The sequence below is a fragment of the Littorina saxatilis genome, unplaced genomic scaffold (genome assembly GCF_037325665.1).
Source record: "Littorina saxatilis isolate snail1 unplaced genomic scaffold, US_GU_Lsax_2.0 scaffold_354, whole genome shotgun sequence".
Classification (NCBI taxonomy): domain Eukaryota; kingdom Metazoa; phylum Mollusca; class Gastropoda; order Littorinimorpha; family Littorinidae; genus Littorina; species Littorina saxatilis.
This window is the reverse complement of record NW_027127057.1, coordinates 100,001-127,493: the sequence shown is the minus strand read 5'-3', so window position 1 is coordinate 127,493 and position 27,493 is coordinate 100,001. Positions and strand designations below refer to the sequence as shown.

Here is a 27,493-nt window from a genome sequence, read left to right as displayed (position 1 = left end):
TTAGACTCTTATTTGTGTGTATCCACTGACATGGCTTGGCATGTTACCTGCACATGTACAAACCCGACGGCGGAATTGACAAAAATTGCCTATTCAAAACAAGTCTTATCACTTCCTCAAGGGATCGATTCCAGCCTGAAGGCCGAAGGTTCTGACCAATCTCATCTTGCTGCTGTCTCTGGCATCCTCGGTGCTGGATTAATGGTCACCATCGCTGTTCTGGTTTTCCTATGGTAGGTGCTAGACTGTATGGACTTGCAAGTTTGAACCACTACGGCCTATGTGTGTATATGTGTGTGTGTGTGTGTGTGTGCTTGTAATCGTGTCAAAGTGAGGTCACAGAGCAGTTAACATCCTCTTGAAATGGGGCTCTGAAAAAAAATGGGGTCTCATTTTAGGAACCCATTTTTTTCAAAGCATGTACAATGCAGGAAATCTTATTTTATCATCAAAAAAATTGATTTGAACAGGATGTCTCATTTTGACATTTTTTCCGGTTAGCTGTGTTTACGGATTTCACACACCGAAGTGTGTTTCGAATCGGTTTTTTCCTGGTTATGGGGAAGTCACTCTCTAGACTCGCTCTGCATGACGTCACTTCCTGATGCCGCCGAAAATATGGACTCTTCAAAGCAGTGTGGAAAAACTGAGTAAGGATTTTATCATTTCCTCACCTATATATTTTATGATTCGCCTTGTCTTTTTGGTATTTTAATAGTTCATTAGCATATATTTGGTTCAAATGTACCTTTCTGTTATTGCAAAAGCAACTGTTCACACTGATGCGACTGATCGCTCAATGAGTCAATGTAGTCTATCTAGACGGCAAATGCAAATGGCGCTGTGACTTTTCATGCGTTTTCAGCATGTTTGTTGTTTTTGTTTTTCAAACAGAAAATATTGTTAAGAACATTTAACCCTTCAATAAGTAAGTGTTAGAAACAATATTCCATTGACGTTTTTATTGACTTTGAACCAGATTTCCACCGGACTAAGAGTTTGAATACCACTCGCCCTTTCAGTTCAGATTAAATGCTAGTTTCAAAGAAAAATTATTTTATCGTCATCAAGCACCGAATCTCAACAATCCGCTCAAAAACGTGTTGTTGTTGTTGTTGTTGTTGTTGTTGTTGTTGTTGTTGTTGTTGTTGTTGTTGTTGTTGTTGTTGTTGTTGTTGTTGTTTTAAACAAGATTTGCCTTCGGATGGTTTTTAAAATGTGTTGAACACGCACAGAAAGTCACAGATGTACCCAAATGCGATCACTCGTCTGTCAGAATCTTCTTTGGTAAATCCTTTTCATGAGGTCAAAGATTCTACTGGAGATTGAGGGGGAGGGGGATCTCTCCCATAGTTCTGGCACTTGAATTTCATTAAAAAAAATATCTTTGTAAGTTTGAACAATGGGGAAGAGGGAGGGGGTAGCTGAAACAAACAACTATGGAAGTACCGTACTAGAGCTGAACAAAGGATTCATGGTTTTAGTATTGAGAGCTTTCTTTTTCTTTGCTTGCATCAAATTGCAATAGTAATGTGAAGCTGTGGAAACTGGAATGGAATAATGCACACAAACCACACTCACTGTATTATTGGTGCTTTGTTTTGGACAAAGTAATGGTGCCAAGTTTCACTTTCACATCATTTTGATTTTCTTTCTGTGCAAAAATTGATAACCTCTAAAATCGTGTTATTATGAAATTGCCCTTTGAAAAGGTCTAGCTTGAACACCCCATTTTAGGGAGGCTTCAAATTACTTGACGCACTGCATTTTTTCACAATGACCGTAGTCCGCCGTGCAAAACGCAGTGAAACTGACGAGCCTGTTTAGCGCGGTAGTGGTTTCGCTGTGCTGCATAGCACGCTTTTCTGTATCTCTCTTCGTTTTAACTTTCTGAGCGTGTTTTTAATCCAAAGATATCATATCTATGTTTTTGGAATCAGGAACCGACAAGGAATAAGATGAAATTGTTTTTAAATCGATTTCGGAAATTTATTTTTAATCATAATTTTTATATTTTTAATTTTCAGAGCTTGTTTTTAATCCGAATATAACATATTTATATGTTTTTGAAATCAGGAAATGATGAAGAGTAAGATGAACGTAAATTTGGATCGTTTTATGTAAATAAAAAAAAAAATTGATAACAATTTTCAGATTTTGACCAAAGTCATTAATTAATTTTTAAGCCACAAAGCTGAAATCAGGGATGAGATTCTTCCGCCAATTGGCGGAATTCCGCCCAAAAGTTCGTTCCCAGGACCATTTTTCTGAATCGTCTAAATCCGTTGAGAAAAAATGGGGGGGGGGGGGGGGGTAGAGTAGTTGTTGTGGTTCCATTGGATTCGATCTGTAAAGTCCTACCTACAACCCTAAAGTCGATTTTCCAGATCAAATCTCCGATAAAATAATGACAACATAACCTCCGTATCGAAGGAAGTGGACCTTCGACCCGAATATGAACTTTCCATTTGGGACTAAGTTTCCCTTTCACCGAGTGTCTTCATTCCGAAAATTCATGAACGGGCCGATTCAGCTGTCGGCTTTAGCCTGCTAAGCAAAGATGGCGTCGGTGAGAACATTGACGGAAAGCGAACATGTTTATGAGAATTGATGTTTTGTTTAGTTTGCACTGGTCTCTGATATTCAGGAATTGCAAGCATTAACTGAACTTGTATATGTGCATCTTAACTGTTTTATCTTTCACAAGCATTTGACAACCTGTACATTTGCTCATAATTATTTTGTAATGGAAACAAATGTTCTGCAGAGTTATGTTGATTTTATGCACACTGTTCTTGCCAAAGTGCAGTAACACTCCTTTGTGGTTTTTCCAGAGCCACCATCCAGACCACAAGGACCCATCAAGGTCCTGAGCACCACCAAAACGTCAGCCACCATCGAGTGGCGCGCTCCAGAGGATGACGGAGGCTTGCCGCTTTCAGCTTACGTGCTGGAGAAGCGCGAGTTCCCTCGCTCCACCTGGAGCCGTGTGGACAAGATCAGTCCCGACATGACCAGTAACACCATCCAGAACTTGACCACTGGGTCAGACTACTTCTTCCGTGTGATGGCAGAGAACAAGGCTGGGCCCAGTCCACCTCTGGAGATGGACAAGCCTGTTAGGATCAAGAGTCCTTATGGTGAGTTGGGGTAAAGGAATGATTTACTTTAACTCGGTCTCAAAGCAGAAATGTCAGTATTGTTCAATGAAGAGCATTAAATCCTGGCATGAAAATGTATTGATAGGAACAAGGGAAGTTTAACTAGATTTAGAACCGGCACGGTTGGCCTAGTGGTAAGGCGTCCGCCCCGTGATCGGGAGGTCGGGGTTCGAACCCCGGCCGGGTCATACCTAAGACTTTAAAATTGGCAATCTAGTGGCTGCTCCGCCTGGCGTCTGGCATTATGGGGTTAGTGCTAGGACTGGTTGGTCCGGTGTCAGAATAATGTGACTGGGTGAGACATGAAGCCTGTGCTGCGACTTCTGTCTTGTGTGAGGCGCACGTTAAATGTCAAAGCAGCACCGCCCTGATATGGCCCTTCGTGGTCGGCTGGGCGTTAAGCAAACAAACAAACTAGATTTAGGCAGCTTAAACAATAATCTTGATATACTATTTTTCTTTTCAAGTTGAACAGAGAAAGTGCAGCAGAGAAATAAAAATCCTTGAAGTTTTGTTGCCAGAGTCATGCATGCTTTAATTTCCACATATTGTAATGATCGTCTAGCCTCATCATTAAAATGCGATCATTCGTGAAACTGAACTTTTCACTATCCCATTGTCATTCAATGCTCCCCAGGTCTTTAACCAACAGTACTTCAGCATTCAAACTCTTATCACACAATTTTCTCTTGACAGATGTGCCATCAGCACCAACAGGCCTGCGCGTGTCCAACGTCACAGATAAATCAGCAGATGTGTCTTGGACCGCTCCGGACAGCGACGGTGGCACGCCCATCACCAACTACATCGTTCAGACCCGCATCATCCCTCGTTCCACCTTCACCACCGTCCAGGAGACGACAGAAACCAAAGTGACCTTGACCGGCCTTGTTGCGGACAGCCAGTACATGCTGCAGATCATCGCAGTCAACGCTGAGGGACAGAGCCTGCCTCTGCAGTCCAGAGAACCCATCTACCTAGAGAAGATCCTCAGTAAGTGTTTGAAAAGTCTCTTTTCATAAGAAGAAAACCTTTGAAATAACTGGACTGCGAGTGTTTGCAAATATGGAGCAATAGCTGAAGGGATTGTGATATGTCAGTAGAGTTTGAGAAATGTGGGTCTTAATAGAGAGAGAGTCCTATAATGGAGGTGAATTTAGTGACACTGTGAAGAAAACATGTGAGCAATTCAGGTCTTGTAGTAGAGGGAGTCTCATATAATGGAGGGTCTTACTAGAAAGGTTCCAATGTAATATTTTCTTTCAACATTGGTCTACTGTCTCTTGTCTGAACGTATGTGTCTTAAACATATTGATACAAAATTGACTAATGTTTGTTAAACTTTAGGTGTTCCTGATGCACCAGCGTCATTGCTGATCAAGAACATCACCAAGGACGGCCTGACCTTGGAGTGGACCCCACCAGAGAACGATGGCGGATCCAGGGTCCGTCGCTACATCATAGAGAAGTCTCTGAAGGGCACAGACAAATGGGAGAAGGTCACCACAGTCGAGAGCTTCAGAACTCGGTGCACTGTCGCTGATCTGGAGCGAGAGAAGGACTACTTCTTTGCTGTGTCCGCAGAGAATGATGTGGGCATTGGCGAAAAGCAGAAGACAGCCAAACCAGTGAAAATGGAAAAGCCTATCTGTGAGTTGAATTGCAATTTCAGTGACGTTGTAGATTGAGGATTAGTCAGCAAGCATTGTTGAATCAGTTTAGCGTTGTTACAGCTAGTTCTCACATCAAACTTAAAATATCATTTTGCTTTCTGATGTGCAATCATTACTTGACTCCACAGGTATATTTTTTGCATGACCCAACCTGTCAGTTGAAAAAAGATAAGGCAACCAGTGACACACTTACTAAACCACCCCACTTTTCTCTCAACAGTCCCACCATCACCGCCTACAGGCCCTCTGGTGATATCAGACGTGACCAAGACCAGCTTCAAGGTCACCTGGAAGGCACCAGAGAAGGACGGTGGATCTCCAGTCACTCACTACTCTGTGGAGAAGCGCGAGACGTGGAAGACAAGCTGGACGTTGGTGGAGCGTGTCCCTGGCGACCGTCTTACCTGCGACCTGCTCCTTCTGCAGGAAGGACAGGACCTTGTCGGGGTCAAGGCCGAGAACGTTGCTGGAGAGTCCAAGCCTCTGGAATCGGAACATGCCATCACACCAATGAGTCCTTACAGTGAGTATGCTTTTTATTCTGATAACTTTTAATAACTCCAAGCTTTTCTTGTTTTTGTGTGTGTTTATTTAAGGAAAAGAAAGACATGAAGGTTTACATAATAGGCTCAAAACCAAGACTTCGTGACATATTTTAAATGGCTGTGGTTGAAGACATAGCTGGAACAACAGAATTTTATCATTTTTCAAGTCTCTAAACTTGCTTTTGGCCCACACAATATGTAATTCCATAGCTATAAACTAATGAATCTCTCCTTGTCTCTGCAGAGAAACCATCAGCCCCAGAATCACTGACAGCAACAGACGTCACAGAAACAGCAGTGTCGCTGAAATGGAAGCCACCTACCAGCGACGGAGGACTGCCGATCAAGTCCTACATCGTCGAGCGTCGCGACAAGCACTGGGGTTCATGGGTTAAGGCCGGAACCACCAAGGGCACAGTGACGACTTTAGATGTGGATGGCTTGGTGACTGGACAGGAGTACTACTTCCGTGTCTCTGCCGAGAATGAGGAGGGAGTTGGGCCAGAAACTGAGATGAAGGAGCTGGTCAAACCAACAAGGGAAACTGGTGAGAATGTCATTTGATTTGGTTTTGAACTGTGGAATTTTTGCAATGGTTGTCCTGATTGATGGAGTCCAATGTAGGGAGCAAAGACAATACAATAAGCATGGTATTTCAAGAATTGATACACAAGTTTACGATTAGAACACAACAATATTTACTCTGTTTCAATTGGGCTGCACAAGTTTACAATCACAACACCACAGCAATAATGTCATTTACAGCAAAAAAAGATAAGTCAGCAGTTGTCTTTTTTCAGTAGAGCTGTTCCAATATTTAATCATTTTGATACAAATGTTAGTGGAATCAACATCTTTGTTGAATGATATGGTTATTATGCCAGTATGATGTACTCATTTTATTGACCATCTATCAAACATATCTTCCAGTTGTTCCTGAACCTCCTACGGGACCCGTCTACTTCAGTCACTTGGATGCAACAAGTGTTGTCCTTGACTGGCGTGCGCCTCGAGATGATGGCGGTGCCCCTGTGCTTAACTACCGCATTGAGGTGTCGCAGAACCTGGACAGAGGTGACCATTGTTGATGGTGACTTGACCAAGACCAAGGCAAAGAACCTGGCCACAGACAAGAAGCACTACTTCAGAATCTTCGCCATCAACAAAGTGGGAACCAGCAAACCGCTTGAGTCGGATGCTGTTACACCAAAGAGGCCTGTTGGTAAGTCACTGTGTCCTTTTTTTTATGTCAATCTCAAGTTGAAAAAGTCTATTTAGTTTAAAAGCAAAATGTTTGTCAGCTTGCGAAACTCTGTACAGTGAAAACTGTCAAATACGGTCACTGGACTTAGCGGACACTCGCAGAATACGGACAGTCAGTCTCGGCACGGACTGCTTTACACTGTAAAACACCTGTACGTTACGGCCACCTCGGCATTACGGACGCGGACACGTATTTTGGGTCCATAATAAGTCATATACCTGCTAAATACGGACATCCACAGCAAGCTGGGAAGTTCGATCGACGAAGAAGACGATAAATCGATCAGTTGATATTAGTCGGTATCTGAGCAGCTCTCGCGAGACACGCTATTTGTTATGCTTTGAACATCGCGAGAACTTCGAACCTTGGCTTGTGCAGCTCGCACGAGATCGTTGTACCGCATGCTTTGCTATGCTCTGAAGTTTGCGAGAGATTACGAGAGCTTGGAATACTGATAGAGTCTATTCTTGGTGAGTGTTTTAAGTCGACGCATTTGATTGGCTGCTAGAGTTCCAAGGCAGCCAATCCAACGCGTGGAACGTGTTCGGCGGAACGGAAGTGAAAGTGTATGAGTGAATGTATCTTCTCTTCGAAAGAGTGATTCGTGTTTAACAAGATGGCAACAAGAAATTCAAATTCAAGAAAAGGAAGAAATGCGCTGACTTTAGAACAAAGGATAAATGTTGTCAAACAACTGGAAAGTGGGAAATCATGCCGAACGATTGCTTAAGAGCTTGGGTGTGGGAGAACGCAGATTTCGAAAATCAGTGTCGATCGGGAAAAAATAATGAAGTTGTGGGAATCGGGAGACGGACGTGCTGACCAGAAATGGGTTTCGAAGAAGACAACCGAATACGAAGAGCTAAATGACGCCGTGTTCGAGTGGTTTTCAACCAAACGTGCGAATCACATTGCCATCAATGGTCCACTCAGACAACGCTGGACAAATTCTTTCAAAAGCTGATGAGTGCAGAATGAAGTGAATGTGAATGTGTTGTATGAATGAGATCCAGTAACTTTTTAACAATTTAAATTTATACAGTTGATATGATAAAAAGCTTTTAAACTTGTTTTACAACAGTCAATATTAAATGTTTCTCTGTTTAATCTAAACAGCTTCTGTTTTTCTTATAAATGTACATGTACATGTGCAGTACTCTCTCTCTCTCTCTCAACTTGACTTTGTCGCGTTTACTTGCACCTGTCTAATAAGGACACCTGCAGAATAAGGACACTTTTGTCTGGTCCCAAGGGTGTCCTTATTTGACAGGTTTTACTGTACCGTATTTGACGGATTACAAGACGCACCGTTTTATAAGCCGCACCCCCGACTTTAAAAAAAAAAATTGGGACGAGCCACGTATAGGCCGCGTCACTATATTAGCCGCCGTCGAAAAAAATATAATCAGATCGTGTCAATCAATCAAAACAACCAGGCAACGAAAGTACGGTATTTGGCAAAATCGGCTCCGAGAATAAACAAGTGAAACAAAGAAGAAAAGTGATAAAGTTTGAAGAAAAATATCACACACACAATTTGTAACCAACACACACATGTAGTCCCGCCCGGAATAAGCTTTTTTGGGATGATTTACGACTTTTGCGCACATTTCGAGCAGACGAAAACACAACATGGCGGCTCTCGCTCCTCCAACTATCGCGAGACACAAAAAAACGAAATCTCGCACGCGCGAGATCCTGATACATCCGATGTTTCTCTGTACGCTATCTTGTCACGACGACTTGTTGACAAACGAAGATTCGCGAAAGAAAGAGAAAAGCGCCGAGTCTTGAGTAGAGAGCTAATAAAGTACCGGTAATCGCTAATCGAGCGAAATGAAAATCCGCGGCGACTTCCATTAGGTGAATGCTATTCAAGTTTAGGTAACGTTTTAGCCGCATCTTTTTATAAGCCGCAATGCGATTATTTTTGAAAAAAAGTCGCGGCTTGTAGTTCATCAAATACGGTACTTTGTGTTGTACTTTGTATTTGTATGTATTATTCTCTTTTCTGTGTTTGTGTTTCTGTGGTAAGTCTTTTTATGCCATACATGATGTCTCATATAATGCTTCCCTTTAGAGCTTCAAAGTTATCTTTTGTTGTTTGTAATTCATCTTAATGAAATTTTCATGTTGTTTTCCTAGGACCACCGGGAAAACCAGTGGGACCTTTGGAAGCAAAGGCCATCACCCGCGACTCTGTCCAGCTGGACTGGAAGCCACCTCAAGATGACGGAGGCTCGCCCATCACTGGCTACATCATTGAGAAGCGTGAGGCCATGCGCATGACATGGAGTCACGCTGACAAGACCACAGACGACCAGACGACGAGGACACTGAAGGGACTTGTCACTGGAGATGAGTTCTATTTCCGTGTGGCAGCCGTCAACAAACAGGGAACCAGTGAGTTCCTGGAGATGCCATCCCCTGTCACTATCAAGAGTCCATTTGGTAAGGTTGCGGTTGGTGTACGGTTATTGTACTTAATGCTTTTGAGTTGCTTATTTGTTTCAAGAGAAAGTTAAGAGACTACATTTGTTTAGTTAGCTGAACACTTTCATCCTGAAGCTTATTAAAAGCCACAAGTGTCCACCAGTCAGTTTGTACAACTGTCTAAAAAATTGCATTTAGTATTACTAAAAGTAAATATATCTTTTTTGACTCACATGCGAAGCAAAAGTGAGTCTATGTACTCACCCGAGTCGTCCGTCCGTCCGGACGTCCTGAAAACTTTAACGTTGGATATTTCTTGGACACTATTCAGTCTATCAGTACCAAATTTGGCAAGATGGTGTATGATGACAAGGCCCCAAAAAACATACATAGCATCTTGACCTTGCTTCAAGGTCAAGGTCGCAGAGGCCATAAATGTTGCCTAAAAAACAGCTATTTTTCACATTTTTGACTCACATGCGAAGCAAAAGTGAGTCTATGTACTCACCCGAGCCGGACGTCCGTCCATCCGTCCGGCCTAAAAAACAGCTATTTTTCACATTTTCCCCATTTTTTCTGAAGTTTTTGAGATTGAATACCTCACCTATATATGATATATAGGGAAAAGTAAGCCCCATCTTTTGATACCAGTTTGGTTTACCTTGCTTCAAGGTCAAGGTCACAGGAGCTCTTCAAAGTTGTATTGTATACATATTTTGAAGTGACCTTGACCCTGAACTATGGAAGATAACTGTTTCAAACTTAAAAATGATGTGGGGCACATGTTATGCTTTCATCATGAGACACATTTGGTCACATATGATCAAGGTCAAGGTCACTTTGACCCTTATGAAATGTGACCAAAATAAGGTAGTGAACCACTAAAAGTGACCATATCTCATGGTAGAAAGAGCCAATAAGCACCATTGTACTTCCTATGTCTTGAATTAACAGCTTTGTGTTGCATGACCTTGACCTTCGGTCACATGTATTTTGGTAGGAAAAATGTGTAAAGCAGTTCTTTGTGTATGATGTCATTGCTATGTCAAGGTCAAGCATGTGAGTCGTATGGGCTTTGCCCTTCTTGTTTTATTATTATTTAGAAAAACACAACTAAGGTACATGAAGACTGTTAACAAATTGTTGAACCATTTATTTCAGCTTCCATGCTTTTAATGATGAAGTATCTGAGAGAGAGAAATAAAAGTGGCTAAGTGTGTGTGTAGCATGTCAAAGCTATATATCCCTCTCTTGATCAGGTGTTTCTGGATGCCATTTCACACCCAATTCATTTTGCTGTTTCCCCAGAACCCGCATCACCCCCTCAAGACCTTGAAGTGTCCGAGATTCGTCGTGACTCCGTGGTCGTCACCTGGAAACACAGCAAGAATGATGGTGGCTCAGCCATCACCAACTACATCGTCGAGAAACGAGAGACCTGGAAGACGTCCTGGGCTCATGTGGACCGTGCGCGCGGAGAGATGACCACTGCAGAGGTTATCTACTTGCAGGAGGGAACATCTTACAACATCCGCATCATGGCCGAAAATGTGGCCGGCTTGTCCGAACCCACAGAGCTGGATGAACCAGTTGTGCCAAAGAGTCCATACAGTAAGCTGTCTGTTTCGTTTGTTTGTCTACTTGTTTGTTGCTCTGTATGTGTATGTTTATATTTGGCTTTATTCATATTTGTCTTTTTGTGTGAAGAATAAGTAAGGGTCAATGAATCAATTTGTAATATTGGAGGACCGCGAGCAGCTGACTGTTGCACATCAATGCACTCATCCCATGGTTTGTTTGTTTGTTTGTTTGCTTAACGCCCAGCCGACCACGAAGGGCCATATCAGGGCGGTGCTGCTTTGACATATATTTGGCTTCATGTCTCACCCAGTCACATTATTTTGACACCGGACCAACCAGTCCTAGCACTAACCCCATAATGCCAGACGCCAGGCGGAGCAGCCACTAGATTGCCAATTTTAAAGTCTTAAGTATGACCCGGCCGGGGTTCAAACCCACGACCTCCCGATCACGGGGCGGACGCCTTACCACTAGGCCAACCGTGCCGGTCCCCATGGTTCCTTGATTCTTTTGGCCAAGTATTAACATTCAGCCACATTGCTTTTGAATTGTTGCATATCCAGATGATTGGTTACATAGTTATAGCAGCTTCTTGTTTTATGTTTGTCAAATGTCTGTAGCTGACTCTAATGTCAAAAACACCAGAGGGGAACCCCCCTTTTTAGACCTCAGCAAGTCTGAGAAAAGCAGGTCTTAAAAAGGAGAAAGTACAAAATAAATGAGGGTAAACTTTCAGAGGTTGGGAACACAATCCCTCATCGTCAAATGTTGAAGAAGAAGAAGAAGAAGAAGGGAACAGAAAATGTGAGGAAACAGGGTCCCAAAAGGGTGGACGTTTTAAGTCTTAAAAGGGAGTTCCACTGAAAAGGCAGTAGCCCAAAGTCAACTGCGCAAAGACTTTTTTTTTTACCCAAAACTCAGTGCTAAAGCTTTGTGCAGCCAGCTTCGCATAGTCGTCTTCGCACAGTTAAGGACAGGCTTAACACCAAGCTCTATTCCTGTGTGCAGAGGTGCCAACAGCCCCAGTGGGACCCCTGGAAGTGACCGAAGTGTACAGCCAGTCTGTCACCATCCAATGGAAGGCTCCGGAGAAGGACGGAGGCCTGTCCATTAAGCGCTACGTGATCGAGCGTCGCGAGGCCAAGCACCAGACGTGGGTGAAGGCCGACTCTATGCGTCCGGGAACGACCTCCTGCACAATTGACAAGCTGATGGAAGGAGGCCACTACGTCTTCAAAATCTTTGCTGAAAACGACGAGGGTCTCAGCCCACCGCTGGAGTCTGACGCTCCTGTCACATGCAGGAGAGCTCCAGGTGAGGGGTTGTAGGACTTATATATGTTGAAATTTCTTGTCCCTGTTAGGAGTTCCTTGGTAGATGTTGATTTTTGGATGTAAATTGTGACACTGACGTAGAGTAGAAGCTGTTGTCGGTTTGAATTTTCGTTGAACTTTCATGGTGTCATCACTTTCCACGCTGTCATCACTTTCCACATTTATTCTTTCAATTCCAAATTTCCCACTCTGTCTTGGACAAAGTAATGGCACCTAGTTTCACTTTCACGCCACTCTTCTTCTTCTTCTTAGCAGGGCAGAATACTTGTGGTCACTCCCATGCGGACAATGTGAATAGAGGTTTGCGTATGTTATTGTTCCTTATCCCACCTTAAAGGTAACCACACTTTGTTGTTGAGGAAACCAGGTGATGTCAATCTGATTCTTTTTCAGTGCAACAGTTGGTAATAACCTAAAACTGTGTCAAATGTTCTGAAACTGGGCTCTAAAATTCTAATTTGAATTGTACTTCTGGGTGTTTTTCTTTTCTGGGAGGAAAACACATACTTTTGTGTGAAGAAGCCAACGCAGACGAGCTATTACTGTACAAATATGACTTTTCATTGAATTTTTTCTTTTTTTTAATAATAATGTAGTGTTTGCTTTACTGTACTATCTCTCTCTCTCTGTCTCTCTGTTTGTCTGTCTGGCTCTCTCTCTCTCTCTCTCTCTCTCTCTCTCTCTCTCTCTCTCTCTCTGTATCTGCAAGAATGAGGCTGGCATTGTCCAGGGTTAGGGGATAAAATTAGGGTTTATTTTGTACATCTCATCGTGCTATGATTGTGCTATTTGCGTGAGTGCAAAAATGCTTTTCATGTCTGTTTCAGATGATGCTTCGTCTGATGCAGATTACTCACCTGGCGGTTCAGAGTCTGATTACTTACCCAGCTGTTCAGAACCAGACAGTGAGGATGAAAGTGAGTAAAAGAACAAATTTTGAAATATACTGAGAAACGTAAGACATTAGCATGGTAAAACATAAGTTCAATTGTCGTTCATTTTCCATAACAAATCACTTTTTTTAGTGCAACCATTACCTTGTGTTAGCCAGGTAAACACTGCATGAAGAGCTGGTCTGAAGCAATAACCTTGACCTTCTACAAGAGCAGTACTACCTGTGCGTGGGGTGCCTAAATTCAATTGTAATCTTGTCTGTCTGCAAATTGTTTGGAATTTAAAGTAAAGACTTTGCCTAGTAAGTCATCCTATCTTGTAATTTCCATAAAGAAGTACCAATTTTACCTTTTTACATTTAGTCAAGTTTTGACTAAATGTTTTAACATAGAGGGGGGAATCGAGACGAGGGTCGTGGTGTATGTGTGTCTGTCTGCCTGTGTGTGTGTGTGTGTAGAGCGATTCAGACTAAACTACTGGGCCGATCTTTATGAAATTTGACATGAGAGTTCCTGGGTATGATATCCCCGGACGTTTTTTTCCGTTTTTTCGATAAATACCTTTGATGACGTCATATCCGGCTTTTTGTAAAAGTTGAGGCGGCACTGTCACACCCTCATTTTTCAATTAAATTGATTGAAATTTTGGCAAAGCAATCTTCGACGAAGGCTGGGGTTTGGTATTGCATTTCAGCTGGGTGGCTTAAAAACTAATGAGTGAGTTTGGGTATATTTGGATTAAAAACAAGCTCTGAAAATTAAAAATATAAAAATTATGATCAAAATTAAATTTCCGAAATCGATTTAAAAACTATTTCATCTTATTCCTTGTCGGTTCCTGATTCCAAAAACATATAGATATGATATGTTTGGATTAAAAACACGCTCAGAAAGTTAAAACGAAAAGAGGTACAGTAAAGCGTGCTATGAAGCACAGCGCAATCGCTACCGCGCCAAACAGGCTCGTCACTAATTCACTGCCTTTTGCACTAGCGGCGAACTACGTTCAATTTCATTCTGATGTCTGATTCTACTATGTCACACGCTTTCCTTCTTTGCCACTACTAAAGCAAACGTGTGCAAGATTGTATGTTACACGCTTTGGAGCATGTGCAAGAACGGATTCAAACTCGAAATCGTCCCTCCAAAAGCCCCAAAATGCACACACGACTTTTATTTCTCCTGCTGTTGTCGTGTCTTCTCTTTACAAATTCTTCAACGCTCAGAATACTGAAAACGGCATCCCAGACTACAGTACTGTTTCCATACGCGAGTTTAGCTTCCCTTGGAAAGTGGCTAGCTCAGGAGGCCTGTTAGTCTGAAACTAGAAGGACAGAGTTCTGAACATAGATGACAAAGACCCCGGAAAGAACAAACATTTCGCGGATGCAGACACAGAATGACGTCATGAAGAATGGAATGCTTCAAAAGATACAGACTGACGATGACTGTGACGTCATTCACATATACCGAGACGTCATTCATAGTTGTTCGTTCACTTTCGTCAAAAAGTAGATCTCTCCACAATGGCTGCTCCTGTGTTTAGGTTTATCAAGCGTGAGTACGCAAAACGTTTTTGTTCTCTCCTCTGTTGAAGCTGTGAGACATAATCGCCATTACGAGCTAGTCGTGTGACAGAGAGTGTTCTTGCACACTCGACTGCTGCTGTTTCACTCCGGCGAAAGCCGTCGTGAAACATCTACAGTCTCGTGTGCAAGAAAACTCTCTGTCACACGACTAGCTCGTAATAGCGGGTAATGATTGCTAGCTTTCATGTCTTAAGGGGAGAGGTGACACGAAAAATTTCTACTGGTTGCAATATTTGTATGTATTATCAAGCAAAAACACATAAAAAGACTCTTTTGTGCAATTTTTTTGCCTGTGGATCTTTTAATGGGTAAAAATGCTTGGGGGAAAAAAATTAGTAGTCTACCACAAGTAGATGGGATGTGAAGATCATCGCCGTGTGGTTACCGTCCTTGAAAATCACATTCTGAGAAAATTGCATTTGAAAGTTTGTGAAGTGTTTTGCTGCGCACAGTGAAGACAGATTGACAAACCAAGAGTATGTGTGCATGCGGGTACTTTTCACTGACATTTTCTTATACTCCAAGTGCTCTTCACAATCCCCTATCAGTCCAAAGTTGCACATATGGACATCAGACTGTTGCTATAACACTCAATGAAACATCAAGTACAATGATTATGATCAGCTGGAAAAAAGGCGTGTGGAATTTTACTTGCTACTCTTGATGTTCTCAGTTTTATCGCAGGAGCAGACATATCGGTTTCTGCTAATTCTTGTTTCCATTGCACAAAAAGTGGCCGATTTTTGATCGGAAATTGCTTCGAAGTAAGCATTATTTTTTCCAAAACTCATGGAACTTTGCCTTTAGGCAGGACGTCAGTCGGGCTTCTGCCAAAATAAACTCTAGACATAATGTTTCCCTGACAATTTCAAGGGATTCAATGATCTAGAGGGAGAAAAGTATATACATTTCTTATTGGTGAAATAGAGTCAGGATGAAATCCAAAAGATTTAGCCCAACATTTGATTCACCGGAAAATGCACCTAGTTGTTGCATTCCTTGAATGAGAAAAGTTGGATTTTGCAACGAAGCAAATATCTAAGTCAAAATATCATTGTTTCACCAAGAATGAGATACATGAGTGGGAGATGGGTCCGAAGTTCGATTAGCAGTACTTTAGGATGTAACTGGGACAGTCAAGGTGGAGTTTATGTGAGATAAACAAGGCCTGACGTCCTACCTCAGTACCTGTTATTCAGGCGTCGTGGACTCGACATTCACACCGACCGCTAGCTTATTTTTCTTCGTTGCTCGATCTGCCGCAAGTTGTAACTTCCCCTGCCTCTTGCATGATAGACACCCGCCGAATTTATCTTTTAGAGGCCGAGTTGGGAGAAATATCGCTGTTTGAGACGTCGAACCGATTCGAAATAAGGTTCGCGTGTTTATGCGGATGTGGTGCGCGCGAATGCGCAGAACTACTTCCCGGCTGAAAGTTATTGGAAATGACCAATCAGCGAATAGATTTTCAAAGGTAAAGGTCACTTTCCAAATATGGAACATTTTGCAAGTGAAAGTAGCCTTCGCCAGCTCTTGTGTTGCGGCCGTTGAGGGACACAAACGGGCTTTATTTCCATGACTGTGACATCGTCAACAAACGGAAATTCCCGCTGAGTACGCTGCATGCAATAACTTTGACAAACTCATCGACATGTTGCTGCTGCTCTGCCATGAAAAAAATCGATTTTTGTTATAAGTCTGCATATTTTTAGCATTCACTCACTTTGCAAATCATCACTTTATTGAAAAAAGAGGATGAAATTGACAAAATAAACATGCAGTTATTCTAGGGTGTTCAAACTGCCTAAAAATGATAAAAACCCAAATCACATCATGGGACCATTTTGGATCAAAATTCCGTGCCACCTCTGCCCTTAATCCATGTAGTGTAGTCAATTGTAGGGGTTCCATGGTGACATTGTTATCAGGATGAAAAGAAAAGTTATCTGAAAAATATGATTTATTTCTTTTCAGGTGACGATGATTACGAGGATCAAGTTGGGCCTGGCGTGGAGGGTGAACGGGGCTCCAAGCTGGTGTCTGACAGACAAATGAAAATACAGCTGGAGCTTGTGCATCCGTTGGTGATGTTTCCCTTACCATCGCCCCAGCTACCAGTACATCAGCTAAAGGGGGTAAAACACTGACTCAGAAGAGAAGGCCTGATGGAACAAAAAATCAGAAGAAAATGCCTTGGAAAAAAGAGGAAATTGCTGCAGTTGAGAAACATTTGGCTGCATGTTTTTCAATGAATAAAGTCCCGCAAAAACTTGAAGCAGAAAGATGCAAACAGGCAGAAAGTAGTGTTCTAAAGCACAGATCCTGGAAGGACATTAAATACTGTGTCTACAATCGTCTCAAGCAAATAAGGTCAAAGTAGGTACCCATAATGGTCAGAAGTTGCAAATGAGAGACTGATCTCTTGAGAGCGCTAACTGGTGAAGGGTCAGCTCTAGGGAAAACTTTTGAGTTGAGATTAAAGGCCTTACTCTGTATTTGTAGAGGCAGCTTACATCATCTTGGTTTGCAGCTGGTATTTCTGCCACATGGCATAAAGGAAACTGAAAGTATGGATTGGTAGGTTTGTCAAAATTGTTGGCTGTAAACACAATCCCATGTTGAGAAAAAACAAACACCAAAAACAACACTTCACATCTGCAGGTTTTATTAAATCTTACATTCTTATGTTATAATAATTATGAAAGTCACGACATTGTACATCAAAAAAGAAAGTTGATTTGGCTTGCAAATCTCATCATGCCATATTTAATCTAGCATTTTCCTGGAATATTGTTTTCTTTGATTTGATTTTGACAGACTGTGACACACCTCTAATGAGGAGTCTTAATTTGAAAAAAAAATTCAATCTTTATCTATTAGGGCAAATTCTGTTGAAAAGCTCTTTTTATGCTATTTCTTTGATTGGTTTTTCACAGTGTGGCTAAAGTGTTAAGCTGTCGGCAAAAATCTTATTTTAAGTGGGTTATTTTTATTTTTGTATTTGATTTGCTACAATGAGGCAGTATTCCAGGGAACACCCTAATAGAATGGGTTTCTGAAAAATAATGAGGTTACAATTTATGCCTCCAATTCTTGTGTTGAACAAGGCGTGTGTGTATGTTTTAATTTTTAATTTCTCAGAAATTAAAAGTAATTACTATTACAAAAGGGCAGGTTTGTACATAGAAAGTAAAAAGACTTCTCTTCACTCTTTGGGATAATAGAGAGATTAAGAAGCACTACCACATTCGTTTCGTTGGCATTTTCGGTTGTAAAACGTCACACCTTTTTGAGTACACGTGACTTCCGATCTCTACGAACAGAAATTCGCTTCGCCAAGAGAAACGAAATTCGTAGAATTGGTCATTCTGACGAAAGTGACTTCGGTCGCGTTTTATATTCGAATAGTCATAAAATATGCCTACCTTGTGTAATCGATGTATGCTCTGACATCTTTAGGCGCGATTTATCATTGAAATGTTTTTAAAAATCAAGTTTAAAAAGCCGTAAAGCAGGCTTGAATTGGGTAAGTGAGTGACTGAGCAGACGAAAGAAATTTCAAGATGGCGACCCAAACATCAGGCCGACTCAACTTTTCAGTTGGCTGGTCAAGCCGCCTAGAGGAGAAAAATGCATGAAGCAGTTAAAGTTTATGATGTGTTGAGTTGTGGCCTGAGTATCTGATGCGTTTCAGCAGAAGTGAGGCAGCTGGTATTATCTGATCGACACTTCTGAACCGGTGCGACCAGCGAAACAAAATTCTTCTGTCCTCTTAACCGCTGTACTAGCGACACATGGTGTTCCCCCGCCGAGTGTCTTTTGCAACCACGAAAATGCCAACCATATGAATGTGGTAGCCCTTCTTAAAGTCTCTAATGTAAAAAAAAAAACTAAAAAAAACCTGAGAGAGTATGATTGTAATGTTCACTAAAATGCATGACTTAAATTTTAGTTGCTTTGCCTTGAGAATCTCAGCATGTTATTTGTAAGCTAGAATTTTGCTGAAATATTAGTTTCTTTGATTTTTGTTTTGTTTGTGTTATCATTTTGCTTTGTTTATTATTTGATTTGCTACAATTAGATTTATTTGAGTGAACACCCTGTCAGAATGGGTTTCTGAAAAATAATGGGGTTACAATTTCTGCATCCTATTTTCATGTTAAAATAGACGTTAGTATGCAGTTTTGATTTTATCCAGCTTTTTTTCTGTGAAATTATTTGTAATACTTATTAAGGGCAGTATTGTACATAGAAAGTAAGAAAAGAAAACACAACTCTTCACCCTTTGGGATATGTACGGTTGAAATGCAAAACTTACATTTCAGTTGACTTGGCTTGAACATCTCGCTGTGTTATATTTTAGCTAGAATTTTGCTGAAATATCATTTTCACTATTTTATTTTGAAGGACTGTGTCACACGTCTTGGCGGGAAAATCTCCTATCGTAATACTGTGAGGGGAAAATCTGTTTAAAATTAACTATATTTATGTAATGTTTCTTTGCTGTTTGAAAATATGTAACTAAAGTGTTCAGCGGTCAGCAAAAATCTTATTTTAAGGTTTTTTTGGTGTATTTGTTTGATTTGCTACAATAAGGGTGTGCATTCAAGTGAACACTCGGCCAGAATGGGTTTGTGAAAAAGAATGTTACAGTCATGCATCCAATTTCTATGCTGACATTTTTTTGCATGGGTGTTTCTTTTTTTAAATAAACTTCAATCAATCTTATGTTTTTAGTGATAATGTGATAATGTGTATACACATTTAGGGCTGTTTTTCAGTATTAATAACATGTTCTGTTTGATTAAGGGTATTCAGCTGGTATTTCCTTGTTTTTACTACCTATTTTATTCATGTTTTTATTACTTAATCTGTTGTAATGTATGTTTGATGGTGTATGCTTTTAATCAAGCGTTGCTGACTATGAATGTAGATGTAAATGCTTGTATAACTGTGTTTGAATTTTAAATGTGTCAAGCGCAAAGAGCATAATTGTAAAGTTATGATGTTGCGCTATATAAATGCTCATTTATTATTATTTAAGTTATTGAGACATCCCAGTGCACTAAGGGATTTATAGAGCAAATCGAGAAAATTCATTATTGAACGAAGCGCATAGCGCTGAGTTCAATAATTATTTTCGAGATTTGCTCTATAAATCCCTTAGTGCACTGGGATTGTTTCAATAACGATATTGTCAGTACCGCCAGAGAAAAAAGAAGATTAAAAACGCACATTTTGCAACGCGCATTTGGATAGGCGTAACTGTGTGGTCAGGTTTGTGTCACTGGATCTACTTTTGTGTAGGCTGTCTCAAGTGTGTCGTGTTGTTTTAATTTCTGTTGGTAAATTCCAGTGAAGTGTTAAGCTAAAAATTGATGACCTTTCACAGAGACCTCATTTAAACTCGGAGAAAGGACTGTACTCTTAATTATTTGCGATTCGAAACCTTCATCGAGCTTCGACAGATTGACTGTGCAGAGTGTTGCCCCTTGAATTGACTCCGGCCAAGGCCACGGTTAGCTGAGACTCGGATTTTCAAAGTAAATGTGGTATGTTTCTTCTGTTGTATCTTCACTCATCGGGGAGACTGGTACTATTATATATGAACCGTAAGAATGCTGTGAACCCTACACGTAGTATGTCCCCATCGTTTGCTTGTTCACATTTGCCCAACATGTTAATTTGCTGCGAGGTTTATGTCGTCTGCTAGGGCGGCTAGGGCAAGCGAACCACGGCACTGCACTGCAGTCTCATTTCAAAAACAACAATTGCTCGTCTGCACGCATAAGGCAGGCTGGTAATAAGTTTTATACATGGTAAGAACGTTCTTAACCCTACACGTTTTCGATTCCGATTGTTGTTGCCTTGAAATAATAATTCGGAAACCATTCATTTACTGAACTGATGCAGTCGTATTTCAGTGTAATCTAGTCTGCTACGTATATATATTCCAAATGCTGATCTAGTTCAGTGGTACGTTCTCGGAATAACACGTGTGTTTTCTGTTAGCTGCTGGGAATTGTATACTAACTCATCATTTGGTAATGTGGATAATAAGCTACGGCATAATTATGAGAAGATTCTTCGCAAGTCGAAACTGAAAAATAGACACAGCGGGTTCTATTTTTAGATAGTGGCAACTGTGGCACAGGCACATGCAATCTGTCAGAAAAAAACCACTTCTGCTTTAATTGAGAAGCAGGAATTTATAGTATTTTGGTATTGTGGAGAATATAAGCTACATGTCATTAATTAATTCTGAGGATGAGAGCACAGTCTCGCTTAGGCAAAGGGCGGAAGAATACGCTCTGTGGAAAAGTTAGCGCACTCCAAGAGTGCGCTAACAGTTTTAGCGCATCGCCATTAGCCAATCAACTGGTTCACATCAGTCATGTGACACCAGTACTTACTGACAATTATTATTATTATGTTCTGTGAAGCTATTTTTAATGTAACTTTTTGTTTGTTTCTTTCTTTTTTTTCCCTTTTTTTTGTAGTTTCCTACTATTCACAAGACACTAGCACTCTTTAATGGTGTTTTTTTCAGGTTAGATTCATTTTTATTACAGGATACATTTTGCCAAGCCACTTGTACTTCCTGTTTTGTCAGCTTATGTCAGTCTTGCATCAGTCAACAAGAAAGTTAACAGGGTCCCTAACAGAATGGGGTTCTGAAAAGTAATGAGGTTACAACTTACGCCTCCAATTCTTATGTTGAAATAGACGTGTGTGTGCGTTTTGATTTTCAATCTATCTTGACGTGTTCTGTGAAATTATCAGTGATCATTACTACAAAAGGGCAGTATTGTACCTAGAAAGTAAAAAAAACAACCAACTCTTCACTCTTTGGGATAATGTAATGTTTACTGAAATGCACGACTGAAATTGTAGTTGCTTTGGCTTGAGAATCTCATCATGTTATGTTTTAGTTTTTCTGAAAAAAATATTAGTTTTTTTGATTTTGAAATGCCATGTTTTATTGTTTTGTTTTGTTTATTTTATTATTTTGTTTTGTTTGTATTTGATTTGCAACAGTGAGGCCTTATTTGTGAGTGAACACCCTTTCAGAAAGGGTTTCTGAAGATTAATGGGGTTACAATTTTCTGTTTTGGCAGCTTATGTCAGTCTTGCAACAGTCAACAAGGAAAGATTGCTCTTGTGTGTGAAAAGGATTTAAAAAAAATATTCTATTTAATTGTTTTAAATTTTTTGTTTAGCATACTGTAATGTCATGGATCACAAGTAGATTAAACTTTTTGACGAAAGAAATCTCATATGGTTTGTTGTTATTGTTGGAGTTAGGAGAGGTACTGCTGTATAGCACAGAATTGTCCATGATCCGTTTGAACGATTCAAGTGTACTCAGTATACTTACCTTTTTTTCTTATGTTGAATAAAACACACCACGAAAAACCATGGATGCAGTCTGTACTCATTTCAGTGTATGATATCACAATGGGCAGCAAATGGTTCTATATCTTCCTCCTCCTCCCCCTCCCCCACACACAGATCTATGAACAATTTCCACATAACACCTGCTGCGAACTGGACACGAATCCCAAAACTATTTGCTTTTCAAAGTGTTCATAGTAACCTGACAAAAAAACATACTTACCTTATATTGGCCAGTTGTCAGATTTGTATTTCAGGTATGAAGCAAATATTTTTCGGGTTCGTGTTCAGTTAGTCAAATATGGAACATTTGGTTCTATTATGTGAACTGAAGGATTTATGTAATAATCATCATCAAACACAATCTAAAACCTACAAAAAGAAGGCAAAAGTCAAAGTTCTTGCATGATAACAGATCAATTATCCACCCATATCCTTTGGGGTTTATGGAAAAGAAAGTATACAATCATTTCAACAAATACCACAGTATTAATTACAAGAATATTTTTTGCACATTAAAATGCATACATAATGCAAAATGTTCAAATCGGATAACTATACAGTCCACACACAAAACATTCACACACGTTGGACCAAGCATAGATATCCCTTGACAGGATCGCCAACTCTGCGCGCGCGCCAACGCTGGCTCTGTTTCGAACTCCCGTCTGCGGCTGCGAGAGGTTTTGACAGTAACTTTACTTCCGGTGCAGTCTTTCAACACATGGAGAAGAAGGAGAATTTCGAAGGGGAGGTGGAGTTTGTGGCTGAGGTATGTGAAAAGCAAACAAAGCAATACAAAAAGATCATTGCTGATGATTGAAATGAGTCATGTGAATCAACAATAAAGATTGATTGTGGACGGCACGTCATTATTTTTGTTTTTAACACTTGAAACGCGAGAGCATCTGACACACTGGTAAATCCGAAGCTGTGCACTCAAGCTGATCAGCAGATCGTTTTTCTGCAGAATTCTCGTTCACATCGGCCACTATTTTAGCTCAGCGAACCGACAAATTTGCAACAGAACAATTTCTGAATGTTAGAAATTCGGCTGTAGATTTATAGATACCCTTTCTATTCCATGGTTGTTGTTTTTTCAGGGGGAAAGTACCGACATCTCAATCGCTGAAAAGATGACAGCATCACCACAAAAGAAACTCCAAGAATTGCCAAAAGTAAGTAAAAATATTGACAGATCTATGTAAAAGACTATGAAAATTTAGAACTGGAACAACAGATATTCAAGAAATAACCGATAAGTGATATATTATAACTGAACCATTGATTGATTTGAATGTACATCATGCATGGAAGTTAAAAATGGTGCAGGAACGGAAGTCAGATCAACACATCAAAAAGATCAGTGCAATATATTTGTTTTCTTTCCCCTCCAGCATAATTCTGTTTTGATATATGCTTGATGTCTTCTGTTGTTTTTAAATTCATTGTCACTTCTAAATTGCATGCTTTATTGCAGAACGCTTGTGCATGATCTACCAAGAATGACAACTGCCTTTCGCCGGAGCTCAGAGGGCTTGTCGACCAATTCAGTAATTGAAAAGTAAGTTTTTGAGTAAGGCGATATAAAAAAATCAGCTTGCAAAGTCCCAGTACCTGAAAGATCACTTTCATTCATAGTTTTCGAGCAAAAATACTGCTTCGTTGCACAGAGAGGCTACTGTTTACAAATATTTTAGGTACATGCCTGCCACTACAATATTTCATGTGTTTTTTAGGATCATTGATAGCACATGTCATAGTTGAAAGACATGATAAGGATTCATGAAAGTGGTTTGTCAACACGTTCTATAACGACAAATGGAATAAAAAATTTAATATGTTCACATCCATTCATGTAAAGTGTAGTTTTGGGTTGTTGTCGTGTGTTGTTGGTTTTGATTGTGTGCATGCATCTACATCTTCAGTTTCACTCTTGGGTTGATTTCTGCTATATTTGTGTGTTGTTTTATTTATAATATTTTATTTTCTGTGTTTTAGGTGCAGATCTGGAAGAGAAACTTCTGCTTCTTCATGACTGCCTAGTTCCCTGAGGCAAGGTTGGGAATGCTGCCAAGGAGAAGGCGTGGGCCAGGTACTACTCTGCTTTTTCAACCCAGCATTCAGGCATTACTGAGTTGACAGTATCCCCTGCAGTTTCAGCCTGGATTGCCTTGAACATGTTTATACTGTTGGTGTCTTAAAGGCCTATGAAGAAAAACTAGGGAACCAGTAAGTGCATTAGAAATCAAAGAGGATGAAGAGGACAATGCAAAGTATGTTGGAGGATGTGTTGCCAAAAAGCTAAAACAGAGAGTTTGGTGTCTCCAAAAGAGTGCGTACAGAGATGAGAAATTGCAGTGTTTGGAAGCCCTGACTTGCGCACCTGAATCCTACAGTGAAAAGAGTGAAAACACCCCTGACATGACAAGCATGCTGAACAAGGGCAAACTGACCTTTGTCAAGCCCAATGTATTGCAGATGTGTCTGTCCATGCAACACAAAGCAGAAATCTTAAACAGAATGAGGCAAAGCGTTGATGATATCAAATAACCAAAGGGAAGTAATTGCTCTTTATTCATACGACATGACCGTGTAATAGAGTAAGCGAGAGTTGTACAAAACCTTTTCTCCTGGCACCTGAGAGAATAACAAGCATTGAAATATACAAGCGACTTTCATCCTCTCGTGCCAGGAGAAAAGGTTCCGTACAACTCTCGCTTAATCTATTACACATGTCGTATGCATAAAGAGCGATTACTTTACTTCCCTTTGGTGATTTGATGTCCATGGAACATATTTTCTGGGAAACCTGTGCATCAACACACAGGCAAAAGCAGATGACTTTATTGAACCATGCAGGAACAGTGATGCTGTTCCGGTGTGTTTTTATGACACTTTGTATTCATTTGATCTTTCACAAGCTGTTCAAGAAGACACTTTGCAAAATGTTCTGTTTTTTTTTTAAATAAGACTCCACCACAAACTGAAGACAATGATGGACAAAATGAAATGTACATGGAAAGAAAAGACTGAGGAAAAAGCTGAAAACATGCAATGTTGGACAAAATGAAATGCACATGGAAAGAAAGGAGTTTGAGGAAAAAGCTGAAAACATACAATGTTGAGAACAATCAGGAAGGATCTCTGTAGTGTGTTGTGTATGATCTTTCTTCATGCAGTACAAACTATCCCATCTGATCAAGTGCATGTACATTGAATTTGAACTTCTTGATTGTTGTCTTAGGTGTCGATTTTTTGTGTTAAAATCTGCTGTCGTTAAAATGTACTTCTCTTCCTATTTGGTTCAGTATTGTATCACATGGCTTGTTCAGTGCCTGTTCTGTATTTTCATGAGTCCATGTAAATTTAAGTCTGCAACATGAAAAATTTAAACATATTCATTTTATTTATTTATTTTATTTATTTATTTACGAGGATTTATATTGCGCACATATCTCACCACACAAGGCGACTCAAGGCGCATGTTACCTATTAATGCCGTGTGAGATGGAATTTTTTACACAATATATCACGCATTCACATCGGCCAGTAGATCGACTGCCTTTAGGCGCTGCATCCACCTTTCACGGCCTATTATTCCAGGTCACACGGGTATTTTGGTGGACATTTTTATCTACGCCTATACAATTTTGCCAGGAAAGACCCTTTTGTCAATCGTGGGATCTTTAACGTGCACAAACCTAATTCCTTTATGTACTTGTTCAAAATATAATTTTGACAGCGATATATTTTGCAAACAGTTTTCATTTCAAAATCAATTGTCAGCCACTTGATAAATGTCTTGCATCGATGCGTCTGATTGTTTTTATGTTGACCACTATGTACACCGGAATTTGCTTTGCTTTCCTAATAGAACATGTTCAGTCGCATACCAGCAACACTTTGTTATAACCTTGAATGGTTGAAAACAACGTTAAACACCAAATAAAGAAAGAAAGAAAGAAAGCAACACTTTGTTAACGTTTGAATGGAATTGGAAGTTGTATGAACTCAAATAGAGCATATGTATCTTTGGTCACAGTGACACACACCATACAGTGACAATTAATGCAGGGCCGGACTAGGGCTACGGGGGGGGGGGGGGGGGTTATGCAACCCCCCCTCCCCAACCTAAACATGTACCTCACTTATTTAAAAAAAATGTATTATTGTTTATTTTATGCCGTTTCATGCAAGGAGCGACCATTTTCCTATCTCAGAATATGACCTACCCTTCCCCTGACCCCCACAAGGGGCAGAGGAACATCCCCCTGGACCACCACTGGCAACCCCCCCCCCCCCCCCCCTCCTCTTTGCTTAGTCCGGCCCTGTAATGTACCAACATTCACTATCTCACTCAGTCTCAATTCGCACAATTTGACACAAGAAAGATTCCTATTCATACACATGCATATATTTAATCAATGAAGTAGATACATTCTCAAACAAAGTTTCAACATGTTGCACCCAAATTAAAGCATAAATTCTTGTGACATTTAATTTAATTAATTAATTAACGGGAATTAATCAATGCTTTAATTTGGGAGTTTGAAATTTGTTGCAATAATTTCTTGGTCAAGTTTATTTACATTCTCTGCTAAAGAGCTTTACAGTCAAATCCAATTTTCCACACCTAACCTATAAAACACAACATTCCAAATGGAAAAAAAAAAAAATCATTCTCTTGGCTCAGAATTGGTGTTGATTAATTGTAACACAAAGCGATTTACTGAAAATGTTACTTGTCACTCACTTCAACACTGTCGCCAAGCCAGTCTAAACTGCAGCACGCTGCTTCAGGAGGGACTTTTTCCTTTACACTTTAAATCCAAACACCATCGGCTGCGTAGAAAAATCACTGAAAATGCTGACTCAAAGTCAAACCTTAACCAAGCTGGCCTCCAGGCTCCAGCACAACAACCTTAACCACCTGGTTCCCCTCGTTCTTCGCGAGGCACCATGACTCGGGAAGCTGCTGTACATCACGACACAGTTCTTCAAAGTTGTAGTTGCAACAACCTCTGGCAATTCTGGTGCGGGACGGAATGTCTGAAAAAAAGCAGAACAATAAACCCTTAGTAAAACTAAATTTCTAGAGAAATAAGTCTAACTGTCCATACAAATAGCTGGATGATAGCTATTAATGGCAGTTGATAGACGTTTGAAGTTGAACGATTTGGTGGAGAATAGGTCGACAAGCTCTCTGAGCTCCGGTGAAAGGCAGTTGAAAGGCAGAAAGAACAAGCGTTCTGCAATAAAGCATGCAATTTAGAAGTGACAATGAATTTAAAAACAACAGAAGACATCAAGCATATAGACTATATCAAAACAGAATTATGCAAGAGGGGAGAGAAAACAAATATATTGCACTGATCTTTTTGATGTGTTGATCTGACTTCAGTTCCTGCACCATTTTTAACTTCCATGCATCATAGACCTATCAATGGTTCAGTTATAATATATCACTTATCGGTTATTTCTTGAATATCTGTTGTTCCAGTTCTAAATTTTCATAGTCTTTTACATAGATCTGTCAATATTTTTACTTACTTTTGGCAATTCTTGGAGTTTCTTTTGTGGTGATGCTGTCATCTTTTCAGCGATTGAGATGTCGGTACTTTC

At 40.3% G+C, this 27,493-nt stretch overlaps 2 protein-coding genes and 1 long non-coding RNA gene across 3 annotated transcripts; all 3 read left to right on the top strand.

Moving 5' to 3' along the window:
- Positions 1-303: 303 nt before the first annotated feature.
- Positions 304-6,467, top strand: LOC138955527 (myomesin-2-like). Its single transcript, XM_070327114.1, has 7 exons — positions 304-650; positions 2,835-3,140; positions 3,858-4,154; positions 4,509-4,811; positions 5,055-5,357; positions 5,624-5,926; positions 6,310-6,467. Exons 1-7 carry the CDS (start codon positions 605-607, stop codon positions 6,465-6,467), a joined length of 1,716 nt encoding a protein of 571 aa, XP_070183215.1. The 5' UTR covers positions 304-604.
- Positions 6,400-18,349, top strand: LOC138955528 (myomesin-2-like). The gene is made up of 6 exons (XM_070327115.1): positions 6,400-6,601; positions 8,789-9,094; positions 10,385-10,687; positions 11,666-11,971; positions 12,819-12,908; positions 16,448-18,349. Exons 2-6 carry the CDS (start codon positions 8,923-8,925, stop codon positions 16,618-16,620), a joined length of 1,044 nt encoding a protein of 347 aa, XP_070183216.1. The 5' UTR covers positions 6,400-6,601; positions 8,789-8,922; the 3' UTR covers positions 16,621-18,349.
- Positions 18,350-20,942: 2,593 nt separating this feature from the next.
- Positions 20,943-25,837, top strand: LOC138955531 (uncharacterized). The gene is made up of 4 exons (XR_011452261.1): positions 20,943-22,640; positions 22,972-23,046; positions 23,349-23,432; positions 23,870-25,837. It is a non-coding gene; the product is annotated as an uncharacterized lncRNA (long non-coding RNA).
- Positions 25,838-27,493: the final 1,656 nt, after the last annotated feature.